The 16,376-nt window shown below is 36.3% G+C and overlaps 1 protein-coding gene across 1 annotated transcript in view; it reads right to left on the bottom strand.

Annotated features, from left to right (window-relative positions):
* The window catches only part of LOC131684736 (b(0,+)-type amino acid transporter 1), a 164,100-nt gene extending 147,966 nt beyond the window's left edge, over positions 1-16,134 (bottom strand). The window contains exon 1 of the mRNA XM_058967859.1: positions 16,045-16,134. Coding sequence (XP_058823842.1) covers positions 16,045-16,084 — 40 coding nt within the window. The 5' untranslated portion in view covers positions 16,085-16,134. The remainder of the gene's footprint in view (positions 1-16,044) is intronic.
* Between the last annotated feature and the right edge of the window lie 242 nt (positions 16,135-16,376).

Below are 16,376 nucleotides of genomic sequence, written 5' to 3'. Positions count from 1 at the left end.
AAATACTGATAAAATATTTGTCAGAATTCCGTGAAAGATTTTCGTCAGAATGTTTGACAGGATTTCATTCAATACGTGAGTGTGACTTTGTAGAATTTCTAAGCAAATTACAATTTTCAGCAGAAAGCGATTTTGAGAAGGGTTCCAATAGAACTCTGACAAACTTTTCATCATCCTGCTGAAGATACTACCAGAATCTATCGGAAGTTGGAGCAGTATACCACCCGACGCCTGAGTAGGTTTCCGCAAATGGAGATTCTTGCGGAATCCTGCTCAGGTGTCGGATGGTATACTTCTCGGGTTGAATATCAACAGAACTCTGAAAGAAATCTTGAGAAGAATTCCATCGAAATTCTGACAGAAAAACCGAAATAAATAAATAAATAGATAAATCAGAATTTTGAAAAACAGTCAAGCAATATCCTGTGAATGACTATATAAGAATTCTACGAAAGTACCCCAAACAAAATTCAAATCGTCACCATGCGTACGGGCCACATTGAAATCGTACAGGGTGGCTTCATGAAACGGTCCCCTAAAGTTTTAATACTTTTTTAATTTCACAAAACAAAATCGGAAACGTTGACGAAATATTTCTGGCATAGTTCAGATTTATTTACTTTAAACTTATTCGAGTTAGGATCCTTTTGACATAATTATTTGCGATTGTCTTCTACGGCCACTCAGGGCCGTAGAGAGAAAATATGGGCCCGGGGGTCCTACGTACGGACCCCCCGATCACTGTATATTGCCAGTGCACCACAAAGTTTGTAATCCAGTTTGTAATCCATTGCGCACATTGTACAATTACAAAAATTAAAAACATTACCTAAACGGAGATGGCACAATAAAAAAAAACAAAGGGAGAACATAACATTGAAATAGTGCCCAGGAAAACTAAAAATAGCAAAATCAACCACATAATCAAATTAAAATCAATTGTCAAAAAATGTATAATCGAAAATAAAAACCTATAAAAATCGATAAAAGCAACCAGAAAACTAGACAAACAAATTGCAAAGATTAGTAGTCGAACATTATTAAGCAAATGGTGAAAATATTTAAAAAATCAGTAGATGTTGGAAAATTTTGAGATTCAATAAAAATGAAAAAATACTAAATAGGTTTTTAATTTTCAAAATAAGTTCATGTGATTCAGAAAATCATTCTGAAAAATTCTGTCGCAAATACCAAGTCTTTGCGACGAACATATTCTGAAATATGTAGGATTGAAACGTAGGTGTTGGTGGTACTTTTGGAGTGCTGTCAGAATTAATAAATTTCTGCTATTAATTTAACCCTATAAAATAAAAATACATAAAACAGAAAAGCTCGAAAATAATAAAATATATTTTACATTAAAAACAAGAAATATTTAAAGCAGTAGAAAAGGTGAATTATACATTAAGAATGCATAAAAGTTGAGAAATAGATATAAAAGAAGAAAATAAAGTAACCATGAAGAAATTAAAAAAATGGACCGGAAGATTTTGAAAAATTGGAAAGACGAAAAAATAAAGAATTTTGGAAGGTATGAATTGAACAAAACCGGAAAAACGAAAAACAAAAAAAAATGTAAAAAAACAAAATGGTATACCATAGAAACACACAAAATCGAAAAAATGACAAGAACATTATTTAAAGAATGGAAAAAGCATTAAAAATTCAAACAACAGCCTAAATGTAAAACGAAGAAAAAATGCGCATAATGGCAAAAAAAGAAAAATCAAATAGAAAAAGAACAAACTTATTGGAAAATGGCCAACAGAAAAAGCACCTTCAAAATAGGTTAAATGGAAAAATGAAGAATAACAAAAATGAACAAAATGAAAGAATAAGGAAAATGTGTAAAAAATAAATAAAATTATATTAAATTAGCAATGAGAAGAAATAAAACTACGGAAAACTAAAAACTAGAAAACATGGCCCAAAATACGAGAACGACATTTTGGGATGAATTTAAAAAAAAGAAAAATGCTAAAATACTTGGAGAAAAAAAAATTGGAAAAGGGAATGATAAGAATAAATTGAGCAAATAGACAAATTTTAACAGTTTGATGGAATTACAAAAGAAACAAATGAAAACGCAGGGTATTAAAATTTGAAACAACAGAAAAAATAAAATAGAATGGCATTCTATCGTAAAATTGAAAATAAAATGGAATAACATAGGAATAACTCTAAATTAAGGTAAGTGGTAGTGATAAAAATGCAAAAATGAAGAGCGTGAAAAGATGGATAAAATGAAAATATGGTAACAATGAAAATAGATAAAAAAAGGCAGAATGTTACAATTGCAGAAATACAAAAAAATCTACAGCTTGAAAAAAGTTTAAACGCTTTTTATGATGTCTTCCGTTTTAGTTCCACTATTTTATGAAAACTGCAAAAATGCGCTTTTATATCACAGATACGTATTTCGGCTACGACTTGCTGCCCTCATCAGTGTTTGTATCAGTAATAATATAGCATTCCACTAAGTCGTATAAAGACAGTGCTTTTTAGGGTATTGACAAAATTGATCAATGAAATTTTAACAAAATTGTAAAAAATCCATGCAAAAATAAAAAAATGGGAAAAATAGCGAAATATGGATCAAATTTCAAATAAGAGTTGTGGTTGGATTTTACGCTATGCTGGTTTCGAAAACATTCATAAAAGCTAAATAGGCTAAATTGCACAATATATATCATATTTTTTCACATTCACCGCACAGTGTAATATTTTGGTAGAGCATTTAGGTGTATTTTTTCGCAATTGTGAACAGTTTTGTTGATTTAGTGGGGGTAGTATTTCACATCCTTGAATATCCATAAAAAATCAAAAAGTACCAACCACCCTCGCTGTGAAGGATAGCCCGAGCGAATTTGGCTCTGCTCTACAGTTAAGAAATACGGGGCGTTAAATCACACTTCAGTATCTTTCGAGCATCTTTGTCAGGAGCATATAATCCGTTGATCCATTAAAGTGAAGATTCTGTGGGGTAAAGTAAATCGGAACCCAAATGGTGGTGAACACTTTTTAAATATATAGGGCAACACGGAGAAGGGCCCTACTTATCGATTAGGGTCTGCAACCCGAGGATGATGTTTATGATGACTGTGTGCTAGACGATTTATAAAATTATGCTGAGAGTTCCTGATGAAGAAAAAATTGCAAAAAAATACACTATATTCTTCCGGGCGACATCCGAATTACATGACAAAGACCCGGAATTTGCCTCCAAAAACCGGTGTGGCAACCCTAAATAGAAGCACAGAAAACAGACATATAAGCTGGAACAAACTTTCCCGAAAAACCTGTTTAAACATTTAAATGAAAATACGTTGAAATCCACCATCGCATGCAGGTTTGCATGCGTGAGTCACCATTTTATCCAAGTTTGCACACAAGTCCCGTATAGCTATTGCTGGCCGATCGAAGCGCCGGCCAGTGGCAAGTTGCTACTTGCTGTTGTCATTTCAAAACGACATTTTTATTTCTTACACAAGTTGAAAACTTTACTTGTATGTCAGTTCTCAGTGATAGAAGGTTGAGAAGTTTTCTTTCTAATAACTACTTTCGATAATAATCCAGCAATTGCGAAGACAGGAAATTCAATAAATAAAAAAAAATCGATTTTTCAATGTGCAACTCCTGGTAATCCTAAAGTGTTTTTGATCAATACCGACGCCGGCCAGGCCCGAACGTAGATCGCAGAAGGAAAGGGAGGCTAGTCCAATACTTGCTTTTGCTAAAGGCCGTACATACTACTGCGCACTCCACAAGTATCACGGGAGGATGATATTTTTGTTAGTAAGAGTATAGAAGTTGGATCTACTTCTTCTTTCCGACGTCAGAGAGGTGATTCAACTACTTGGACTAAATATCGATCCGCCAATTTCATGGACCGGGGACCAACGGCTTTACTTCCCTTCCGAAGGAAGACGTGACCACAGATTTTTTCACCTCAGAAAAATCTCAACGACCTCGGCTGCCCAGGCCAACTGGAATGAGAGGCGGTCACGCTTACCACTCAACCACCGGCGCCATCAATTCTGATCTTCTTTTTTTCGATTATAGAAATTTTAATCTTAGGGCCATTCGTTTTTCTTTAAAAAATTCTCCATTTCTATGTGCGGGGTTGGGAATCGAACCCAGTTGTGCTGCGTACATGGCAGTCGATGTACCAACTATGATAAGCCCGCCCTGGTCTGATCTTCTGATTGGGTACAAATATATATTTGATATCAAATATACATTAGTTATAATTTTCGGTATTCTAGTTACAGCATACACAAGATATTTAATTTTTCGTTGAAAAGAATTGGCCAAAATTTTCTGTTGAAATCCGGGCCCCCTTAAAATCTCCAGGCCCGGGGGGAAACACACCACTCCCCTATCGGCGGCCCGCCCACTGGAGCAAGATTTCTTCTGGAATATTGTTGTATGCTTTTTCAATTGCGATAATTGGAGCATCATTATGACGTTTTAGTACAATACTCCACTTTGCAACGTCAAGTGGGTTGATATTCGGAGATGAATCCGAAAAAGATTGCGAAACAAATTTTTAACATTTTGCATCTTTCCAGCCTCTTTTTTGTTGCCTCAGAAAGAAGCTAGTTTTATCGAAGGGTGCTTGGATACAAATCAAGATCCTTTTCCACTACAGTTTATATCATCTTACGTGACACGATGTTGTCTGTAGATATTTGGTTCATTGGATCTGTGGATCTGGACGGACTGCGACGTATTTTGTTGGCCACAGCTTTAATACAGGCTTTTGTCCTTACAGAACGAAGCCATTTCGATCCCGAACGTCTAGATGTTCCATTTTCGTGTTGCAATCGTTTCTTGCATCGTCAAATTTTCGATTCACACCGAACAGCTTTGTTATATCTCCAACAGACTTCTGTTTCCTTAATAGTTCCAAAACTGCACAGATACACTCTCCATAGTTCTGAAATTTCACAATATCACTAAACAGTATTACAATAATTTTATACCAGAAGAAAATATTTTCAAACATACACTTCGCTTTTATTTGTTGCCAGCGGTTTGCAATTGCATTTTGACAGATCAAAACAATGGGACCGTTTTAAAAAGCCACCCTGTACATTCAGGATTCTAGACTCAGAGAAGCGCATTGTGCATTAAGCGCGAGACATATGTGTGGCCAAATTTTAAAATTTAGGTTATTTTCATGTGGGTAGTACTACTCATACTACCCACATCATCCGCCCTGGGCGGCTGAAAGCCAAACTGCTAACCAAGCTTAAGCTATACCTAACATAATAGAGTATGTATCCCATACGCCATACATATAATCATTCAAGCACCCCATGATCCGGCGCCAGCACCCATTAATCTGTGTGTACCGAAAACTCGTCAAATAATGTGCCATTAATCGATATCCACTTCGCTTAGTAAAATCTACATACGCGTATCGTCTGAATATTATATTATTTGGTTACACGCATCACTGGAGCCGCCTGTTATGAACATTTTCCTTCGCAATAAAAATATCAGAAAAAACAGAACATCGAAATTGCGCATTAAACGTTGGGAAACAAATTTTCAAGATGTGGTGATTATCCTTGATAGATAATTGCGAGTTTTGGGATTAGCCAAAAATCCTTTATCTACATATGCGAAACACGCCCGCTTGGAACCTGGTGTCATTTAAGGTAATGAACATATTATGACCTTATAGTGGAGGGTGCCACACTATTTCTGCAATTCGTCGGCCTACATGCACAAACGATGCTTCTTTTCACAGAATCAGAAAACCACACCAATGCACTATGGTCCCAAAGCTAAATTTAGGAAGACAAAACTGTTTGCGCCTAAACCGTTAGTTTTAGATATATAATATCTTCGGCAAACTTTCTTAGAACTTTCTTGCCGATTTTTTTATATTAGTTGAATTAGGGTGGTCCTTGTGGTTAGGGTGTTAAAAGTATCAACTTCTTAGATATGTAAAATTCAGCTACATAGTGTTCTACAAAGTTATAAATCAATCTAATTGAAGTAACTTTCCTTAAGAAACTATGTGGCTATTTCTAATGGTTCATGTGCTATGATTTTACCATAAGAGATTGAGCGATGAAAACGTGATCTCTTAAAATCAATATTTTTCATTTGTCACTTCATACATTGATTTATCGTAAATACTTTGTTTGCAGCACTTTTAGAACTTTGCATGGCGAAGATTTTTGCTGAAGTAACAAAGTTATTATCTCGTCTATTTGAAAAGTTATGAACGATTTTTGTTGAAAAATACACCATTTTCAAAAATTAATTATTTTTTTTACAGAAATAATGCTCCCGCACTTTTTTCACCAAAAACTACAAAAGTTCAGATCTTTCAAATGAAATTAAAAGATTGAAAATCCATTTGCAATGTTGGAAGATATATAGCTTTGAAAAAAAACCATTTTTGTTCTGAAAATCGCCTGTAACAAATCCTATTACAAATATACAACACGTCCAAGAAACAATCTTCTTGCGTCCTGCAACCATAAACGAAGTGATCCTTTTGATTAAAGGCCTCGAAAAAAATAACAGTTGTGGTCCTGATAAGATCCCCGCTAGTGTTCTTAAGAGTAACTGTACCACTTTTGCAAATATCCTAACCAAAGCTTTTAATTTAATAATTCAAACCGGCAGGTACCCAGACTGTTTAAAAATAGCCCGAGTAATTCCAATTTTCAAAGCTGGTGATCCTAACCAACCTTCCAACTATAGACCAATTTCAACATTGTGCGTTTTCAATAAAATTCTTGAGAAATTGCTCATCACTCGACTACTCGAGTTTTTGAACAAACACAACATAATTTACAACTACCAGTATGGGTTCAGACAGGGCTGCAGCACTTTAATTGCAATGACCGAACTAATTGACTCCATCATTAGTCAAATTGATAGCAAAAGAATTGTTGGTGCCCTTTTTCTGGACCTAAAAAAAGCATTCGATACTCTGGATCACTCAATCCTGCTTAAGAAGTTAGAATGCTATGGTATCAGGGGATTAGCAAATCATATTATTCGTAGCTATCTGTCGCATAGGAACCAATTCGTATCTATTGGAGACTCGTGTAGCTCTTATAGACCAATAGAAATAGGAGTGCCCCAAGGCAGTAATATTGGGCCACTGTTATTTTTATTGTATATCAATGACCTAGGTAGACTCGGGTTAAAAGGGACTCCTCGTCTATTCGCGGATGACACCGCGTTGTTCTACCCGAACAACAACTGCCTGGATATTGTACGTGACATTGAATCGGATTTAAAAACACTAACGACGTATTTCAACGAAAACCTTCTTTCCTTGAACCTATCAAAAACTAAATATATGCTGTTTCGTTCATCTAGAAGAGCTATAGGCGTGCATCCAGACCCAAGAATTTGACAGTCTGTAATTCAGGAAACTAACTGCTTCAAATATTTAGGACTTCACTTAGACCCCACACTCTCCTGGATTGAGCATATAACATCTATAGAGAGAAAAGTTGCATCGTTATGTGGGGCTATGCGTAAAGTATGCTCTTTTGTTCCCCAGCATGTACTTCTAAAATTTTATTATGCGCACATCCACTCATTGCTGAACTACCTTGTATCTGTGTGGGGCCGTGCCAGTATTTCGAATCTGAAAAAGCTACAAACGCTTCAAAACAGATGTCTTAAAATTATTTATAAAAAACCATTTATGTACCCTACTATTTTGTTATACAATAATAATGCCCATAACATTTTACCTTTGCTTGGGTTGACTAACTACCAAACAATAATGTACATCCACAATGCTTTGCATAATACTATTGCTCATAATAATCTAGAATTTACGACAGGAATTCGAGCTCACAGCACCAGACAAGCCAATCATTTATTATACTCCAGAGTATCCACGAACCTTGGTCAAAGACGCATTTCTTTCATCGGACCTAAGTTATTCAACCAGCTTCCTACGGATTTAAAGCAAATAACATGTCGCACTCGTTTCCAAGCAAAATTGAAACTAATTTTAAAAAATAAAATAGGAGAATTTTTAATATAAACTTCGTTCACCACCAATCGAGCTTATTACTTTAGCTATAATTGGTTAACATTTTTTAAATAAAAACAATTGATAAATGCATTTTTTATAGCAATAAGTAATAAATAAATTTAAATTATTATGAGCTTCCTGCAAAGCTACGATGGGACCCTTAAAAGGATTCTTTTCCGCTGGGTACTCGCCGTAGCTTCTTGTCAAATTTTGTGTTTTGTCGGTCTCGTATTGTTTTTTTTGTTCTCAGCGTTTCCGCGATTCGTAACTTTGTTTTGTTGTGCTGACCTTTTTTTTGTACGCTGAGAACTGATGTGTCCACTACCAGGGGGCTCCGTTTGTGAGCTTTTTGGTGTGGGGGTAAGAGGCGGGCTATTAAAAAAAAAAAAAAAACTATGCAAACAAAAGAGATAGAAACTTCATTGCTTCGGCAAAAATGTGTATTTACAAAAGTTCTAAAAACCTCTAGAACAAGGTATTAGCGAGAAATTAACACATAAAAAGATATTAATAGAAAACCAATTTTTAAAGAGCCACCCCACCTTAAATATTGCAAAAATCATAGCTCATGAACCATTAGAGATAGCCACATAGTTTCTTAAGGAAAGTTGCTTCAGTTTGATTGATTTATAACTTTGTGGAACATTATGTAGCTGAATTTTACATATCAAAGAAGTTGATACTTTGAATACCCTAACCACAAGGACCACCCTAATTCAACTAATATAAAAAAATCGGCAAGAAAGTACTAACAAAGTTTGCCAAAGATACTATATATCTAAAACTAACGGTTTAGACGCAAACAGTTTTGTCTTCCTAAATACAGCTTTGGGACCATAGTGCAATGGCCGCAATATTGTGAAATACTCGCACTTTAGTGCTACGAGAACTCGAATCGAATTTGTTAACAAATGTTTTTCATTGAAAAGCACATTTCGAGGGTTTTCCATAAAAAATCCTAAAAGATGACGGACGCTGCTCTACCAACGGCTTCAAATAGGTAGAATGATAATAGGAATAGAGTGAAAATAGATAAGGTGATGAACTAACTACAACTCTAACACATAACAAAAAGAACAATAAAACATTCATATTTAATGATGTTGTCAAAGTTGTTTTGTAATCGTTACATTAGTTAATGAATTTAACCATACCATACGTTTCATTTCAGCATCCGTTTTTCGCCTCGCGTTTTACCGGTTATCAGAAGAGTGTTCAGCCAATTATTGACATGATTCTACTGTCACCCTTCAAATCATCTAATTTGAACTTTTTTTAATAATAATCTTGGAATGAAAATTGGTGCCTTCATTTAAATTTTCGCTCTCCCCCAACACGAATTCTCTATGTTAGTCACTCTTGTTTTGAGATTGTAACGAGGCAAATGTGTGGCATCTTTTCAAATATAATTAAAATAAAGAGATCGTGAATTTTTTCATCAGGTATGCACACAATTACTGAAAACTGCTTACAACGCAATAAGCAGAAACGTTCGAGATTTTGGCAGCATCGATTACTTTCTACCTCCACTTGATTATCTTTTTTGAGCAGGGGAACTCCGCAACCACATCCGGACTTTTTCTGTTATCTGAGGTCATGTAAAGGTCATGATTGTGACTGCTATCCTGTAACCGTTGAAGGATTTCTACAGTACATACATGTAATAATACATATGCATAAATATGCTGTCATCTGTTTCATTTTGTGACAATTCCAGGGATCGAGTTTGGCAAGCACATTTGGAAATGTTTTGATAACTATTCTCATGTGTGACCGATTATGGTGGCAAACGTGAGCAACTTTTCCATTTTCTCCTTATCTCTCTTGTCTCACTAGCGCCAACATGCTCATTCTCACTAATAGGGAATCTAACTTCAAAACAGTAGTGAAACGTGGCACTCTCATTTCCCTTTCCCGGCCGTTCTCATCTCAATAAACCTTGGCTGTCCCGTCAATGGCAGTCGACCATTCACAATTTTAGATCTTTGCTATCGGGAAAAAATAATACGAGTGTGTGATTTTATGAATGAATGAATGGATGGATAATATGCTGGCAATCCTAAAAATACCAACGGTAATCACTGCTGTTTGATTATAGTGTTTGCCGTGAACGAGTGATGAACACACCTCGCTTTTCAAATTAAGATAGCTACCCGATTACAGTGATGTAGTGGTAGTATATAACTTTTAGAACTAAAATTAGACGGATAATCAAAACAAACCAATCCGGAAAATGTTTGTGCATTAAATGCTTGCAGTATAATTTAATTACCTAGCAGAATTACTCGATCACTTTATAGCGTCTTTCAAGTTTTACAGATTGAGATGGAATTTGTTCCATATGAATTGCACTCATAATCTGGTTATATCGCCGAGATCTATTCAGTAAATATTTTCAATATCAGTAATTTACTACACACATGAACTCGCACCTAAGACATGCACTCCAAGTTTTTAGCTAGAGTATTGCTTATAATTATTATGCCACCATATAACCTTGATCCGGTCTGACTCTGATTCATTAGTATTACTATAGAAATTTATAGAATTTGTCCAATAAGGATGTCTTTATAGCGAAGCGCAACGTGGTTGCGATAATAGATGACAAGACGTACTTCACGGTCGATGGTAACGACTACCAGGAGGCTATATCACATTCGAAGTTTCCAAGAAGGTCGGCAAACAATTAATGAGAAGAGCATATCAAAGCCGGTCTTCTTTACCTCGCAACTTACAGTCAACAGGGACGTGTACAGCAATAAGTGCTTACTGGAAGTTGCCGCCTTCATTAAGAAACAGTAACCGAAGAACGTACTCTGGTCGGATCCCGCTTCGGTACATTATTACGCGAAGCGGTCGCTTGGATAAAATGGAGCGTCTGAAGCCGATCCTAAGAACATAGAAATGGTTTCTTCAAAAACTGTTTTTACGTACAGAAAGTGTTTCTCTATTCAGTAAATATCCATAAAACAATGTAATGTTTGAACAAGTGAACCTTCGGATGTACAGTAACTGTTCGGTAACTGAGTCAGGACGGCAGCCCAGCTACCGGATGTGCGGCTCAAATTTCATCCTGAATGGCGCTATAAAATTAAGAATCGAATACGCCTTCATCATAATGCGATCTTAGCGATAAAGTAGAAAAAGCTGAATAAGTAAAAATATCTACTTATCTCATTTTGTGCACAAATAAATAGTCTCCTAGTACGGATCATATAAATCCACTTGTACTGTTTCAATACATATTTTCTTATATTCTTTGAGTTTTTAATATTTAATGATTTTTTCCAATTCCTCAGTAGTGATCAAAGCAGAATATTGCAGGATTTACTGGCTAGATCGGTTGAATAAACTCTACCATAAACGGTGGGAAGTATCTAACTTTACACAGGAAGTCATCAAATAAGATCTGGTCGTATACAAACTTTGGGCAAACGTAGTATTATGTTTCCAGCAAACAGATCCGATTTACATGCCTCTTCTTGGCCATGTTGTGCATGGCTGGTTAAATCGTCGATGCTTTTTTGATCTGAGCACAACAATATGTATGATCCTCTCTCTGAGCCAAATTTTATCAACGAGCAACAATTTAACTAGGAAACTGTTTTGAAGCTCTACAGAGCCAGTCTTCACAACCATTAGTATTTCGACTGTAAAAAAGCAGCTATGAACATACCTTTAATTTATCCCCCCACCCCTATTTTTTATTCAGAATATTATTCAGTCTAGGGATCAAAATTGCTCGCAAGCATGTCAAACGTAATTTACTAATATGACAATACTTCGTTCTCATAGTTCTAAAACAACATGCGTCCACACTCTACTTATAGTGGCCTAATATGCCCTACACAGCTAAAAAAGACTTATAGGTTTACGATCTGCAAAATGCACTTTTAAAAAGTGTCCCAATTCACACAAATTTACATTTAACTACAAGTAAAAATGTAAGGTGTTCACTTTGCCTCAGTTTATTCAGTCTGAGTTTTACATTAAAAGAATCACAATTCGTTATTTCATGGCAGTCAGTGGTCAGCTATTCTCGTCCACGTCTCTTATCACCTATCTTCAAAAATTGAGCCACCTTTGTTATGCGACTAATTTCATTTCCGAACTTATCTTATTGCAAATAAGTATTAGTTTTCAGTTTACTATTTTTTAAACTTGCACATATTTTGTCGTATGTAATTTTAAAAGCTCGTTGATTTGATGACATTGTAAGAGAACACGTATTCGCCGCTGACATTTCTTTGGGTTGAGCAAACTAATTTCTTTGTTTGTTTAGTGTTTATTTGATCGACTGGGGAACTAATACACGTGGCATCAATGTGCGAGGGGAGCACGCATGGTCTTGTGGGAGTGGAATGATGACTGATGAATCTTGTATGAAGGGTAAGTATTGACAACTTTTTTCGGGACAAATCTACCCTTTAGAGTTTCCAGTAAAGTAGAACGACATTTTGGAAGGTCCAGTTCATCATCTCAAAAGATTCTGGACAAAAAATTTGTAGCGTCTACGATTTGTTTGTGTGTTTGTTTAGTGTTTATTTGATCAATTGGGGAACTAATCCACATGGCATCAATACACATTGAAATGGGGAATACGCATGGTCTTGTGTGAGTGGAATGATGACTGATGAATCTTGTATGAGGGGTAAGAATTGACAGCATCTTTTTTCGGACAAATCTAACCTTTCGAATTTCCAGTAAAGTAGAACGACATTTTGGAAGGTCCAGTTCTTCATCTCGAAAGATACTCGACAAAAAATTTGTAGCATCTACGATTAGGTAAAACTGGCAAACAAAATGAGCAAGCCTGCATTTTAATGGATAGTAGCTGCATAATCAGATACGCGAGCGTCTGTGCTTTCTGATTCAAACTCATTCGAATTTTCTCGTATCATCATATTCGATGCACTGCCGATAGACCGTACTTCCTGAATCTCTTTGACTGCTTCCGGTTTGTTCATACACTCCATCTACTAGACATTAAAAGTCTTCCGAATCGCCACAAAATATCATTCTTACTTGCCTTAAAAGAATTTGCTGATTAAACTCGGTTATTTTTTTATGCCAACATTGTGATGATAAAAGTATTCTTATCTTGTGATCCTGTGGTCTATTCACAATCGACTACATACCTACATCAGGTTAGATCACTGTTTTAGCAATACTTCCTCGGTCGGCTCACAGTGTCGCCTAGCCGGACAAAACCTCAAAATTTTAAGTGAAAAAAAAATTATCAAATATGAATTCGGCGCCACAAAATTACCCAATCTAAAATTTTCATCAATTTCGGGCGATTTTTGAGGTTTTGTCCGACTTGTAGGTATGGAAGGTGATCACTGTGCTGCTGTTTGGAGTTCGAATTGATGTAGTTCAGTGATCAAATAAATCACTCTCGGTGGCCGGCTATCCAGCGTTAAACACAAGGAAAACCTAACTAAATATCTTCTTACTCAATATTCGCGTACTCCGAAACTAACCAGCCCACCACGTAAGCCATATTCATTTCGTGGTCGCATTGCCTGTTTGTGGCCTGTCCTTGAATCAATACTTCCGCGATACTTAGGGAAACGTCGCTGAGTCGGTGGCCTTCCTTTAAGTAGGTATCACATCAACATTTCCTATCCTATCCTAAGTACCGGTGAAGATGGTCGTGACTGGCAATGACGAATTTCATACTATTGGTTTATTGGACTCGAAAGATATATGCTCATTTCCGAACACTGATCTTACAAGTTAAATGAGTTAGACTACCTATAGCCAACATGATAATCGTTATTATGCAATCTACGAATAGCAGTGCGCTTTGCAACATCACAATGCTTTATTTCACATATCAGAACATGTAAAATTCAATTATCAGACAGAAAAAAGCATCGCTACGTTGTTTGCGTCAAATGTAATTTTCATGTTTTCGAAGTGTGTAGTAAAAAGTTGAATATGAAAATGTTGATCTGTGAATAAGATCTTGACGACAACTTCAATTTTCACCCGAGTGAACTACTTAAACATCGACTAGAAAGTATAAAAAGGGCATGTCACGTGATCTAATTAAGCATGAATTGGGCTATGAAAAATGTTCCTATAAATTAAAACAGGATCATGAATATATAAAGTCATATGAGCGATTGAAAAGTCGCAAGAAAATTGCTTCCTAAAACCTGGCTTTAAATATATTTGAATGTAAAAATCGCACATAAACTGAAATCATAAAAAAATCAGACTGAGCTCCTTTAGCATAAGCTCTATCCCGAGATTCGAGAAAGTAGGCAATGATGAACATCCAGTATAAAAACCGGTGGAAAATTTAAAACAATTATTAGCATTATTTAGCAAACACACGGATTGTTTTCACAGTTCTTTTTTCGTTATGAAAAAACGTGTCTGTTCCTGAATTCAAAGTTTCGTATTAAAAAATTCGCAAGAGCGCTTAACCCAATGTTGTTTATAAACAACATGTTGTTTATAAACAACAACGTTTTAAAAAGGCTATAACTTTTGATTTAGGCAAGATTTGCTGACAAAAACAAGTAGGGCTAATAAATGTGACTATAACCCTTCATTAGAGCAGTAACAGCTACAAGTATCAGCTAACAGAACTGAACTTATTGCAATTAGTCTGATTGGTTTCCGATGGAGCAGAACTGTCAGGTCAGGGACAGTTTACGATGACGACGAAAAATGAAATTTTCATATATCTTCGTTATTTTGAAATATAACCTGTCTATTCAGACTGTCTTGGACTACGTTTTCCACGCAATAGGGCTACTACAATTGTTCTAGGAGAACTGTATTGAGCATTGGAAGGTTAAAAAAACAGTTTCTAGCATTGCGAGGGAAGTAGGGTTTTTCGTGTTTCTTGACCTAACCGTTTTCAAGGAAAAAAAGTTTTGAAACTCGATATGCACTAGTAAAAAGTTGGGCGTGAAAGGGTTAAATAGGTTTCAACATATTCGCTTCGCTCCTAAGAAGTTCTACAAACTTGGAAAAATCGTGTGACTTTAGGTCTTGCGAGGTGCATATAAAAAAAGCTTCACAATCCACATGAATTTACATTTAAGAACATGAAAAAATATTCGTCGATCACACGTCTCAAGTTGATAGCGCCGAATTTTATATTAAGTTAAGAGACGCAATATTTTATTTCACATGTCAGAATGTGTATCTTATCATCGGACCAAAAAATACGTTGCGATGTTGATTAAGATATTCATTTTTTTTTTCCAAATGTGCAGAATAAAAATCTAATCAGGAAAATGTACAACGCAAACACGAGTCCAACGCGCCCTTATTCATTCTACCATTTGAGCTAATGCGTTGGATTGAGATAGCAGACACCGCTCTAACTAATGTGTTCAAATAGGTGGGATGAATAGATGAGCAAAGATGAATTAGGGTACAGTAGCTGTATGAAGTTCAATTGATAAACTGCTTATTTTCGGTAACAAGTCTTTTTAGATCATTCAAAAGACACCAGCAGACTAAACACGAACAACATTGTAATAATTGTAACATGTGCCCAATTATGTCATGCAAATGCTACCTAAATATGCCTCCCCTTATTCAAACGTCAATATTAATAACACCTCAGGACCTATTTATACACTACACTACAAAAGTTTCACTTTTATCCTGTCTGACGCCGTCACTCGTGCTATAACACGCGACGCCAGCTTTTTAGCGCCTCGACGATGACGACGAAGACGATAACCGAACCGACCGACCGGCTGAGAAGTGAGAATTCCCGCCCCACAACTTCCACCCTATCACGAACGTTCGTGAGCACACGTGAGTACACGAGTACCCGGAGCGGTCGCGTTCCAGCGAAGCCAGTGAGCAGAGCAGAACCATTTTCATGGGTGTAGTAATTCTAAGCACTAAGTGTAGGATTGCATCATCGAGTGCATTTTTCACCATTGCCACCCATTAATGTACACCACTAATTGACCTGGGAAATATGTCTCCTATCGCGTAGGTACAGCCAGTAGGGAGGCACGATTTAAATGGGTACTTACCACTTCCGAATCGATTTGCTGGATAAGCATGCTGAAACATGTCTTGTGATCGATCACTTTTGGTGTCTTCACTCTCATGTCACTTAAAACACTGAACGCCGCGTCCAGTTCCGTGATAGAATATATAGGGGTTGCGATTTCGAGAGCGTGAGAGCCAACTAGCCCTGGCTACTCTGGTAAGCGATCCATGCCGGTACCAGTAGTGCCAGTAGGATTGATTCGACATTTGCTATTGTTTGTTAAGCGTAGCATACACTACCAATCTGCACTGGAGCTGTCGCGATGGAGACGCACGGTCACTTGTTGGATTTGGACAAGTAAAAAGCAATGCC

This window comes from Topomyia yanbarensis, chromosome 2 (genome assembly GCF_030247195.1).
Source record: "Topomyia yanbarensis strain Yona2022 chromosome 2, ASM3024719v1, whole genome shotgun sequence".
Taxonomy (NCBI): Eukaryota; Metazoa; Arthropoda; class Insecta; order Diptera; family Culicidae; genus Topomyia; species Topomyia yanbarensis.
This window is presented reverse-complemented; position numbering and strand designations above follow the sequence as displayed.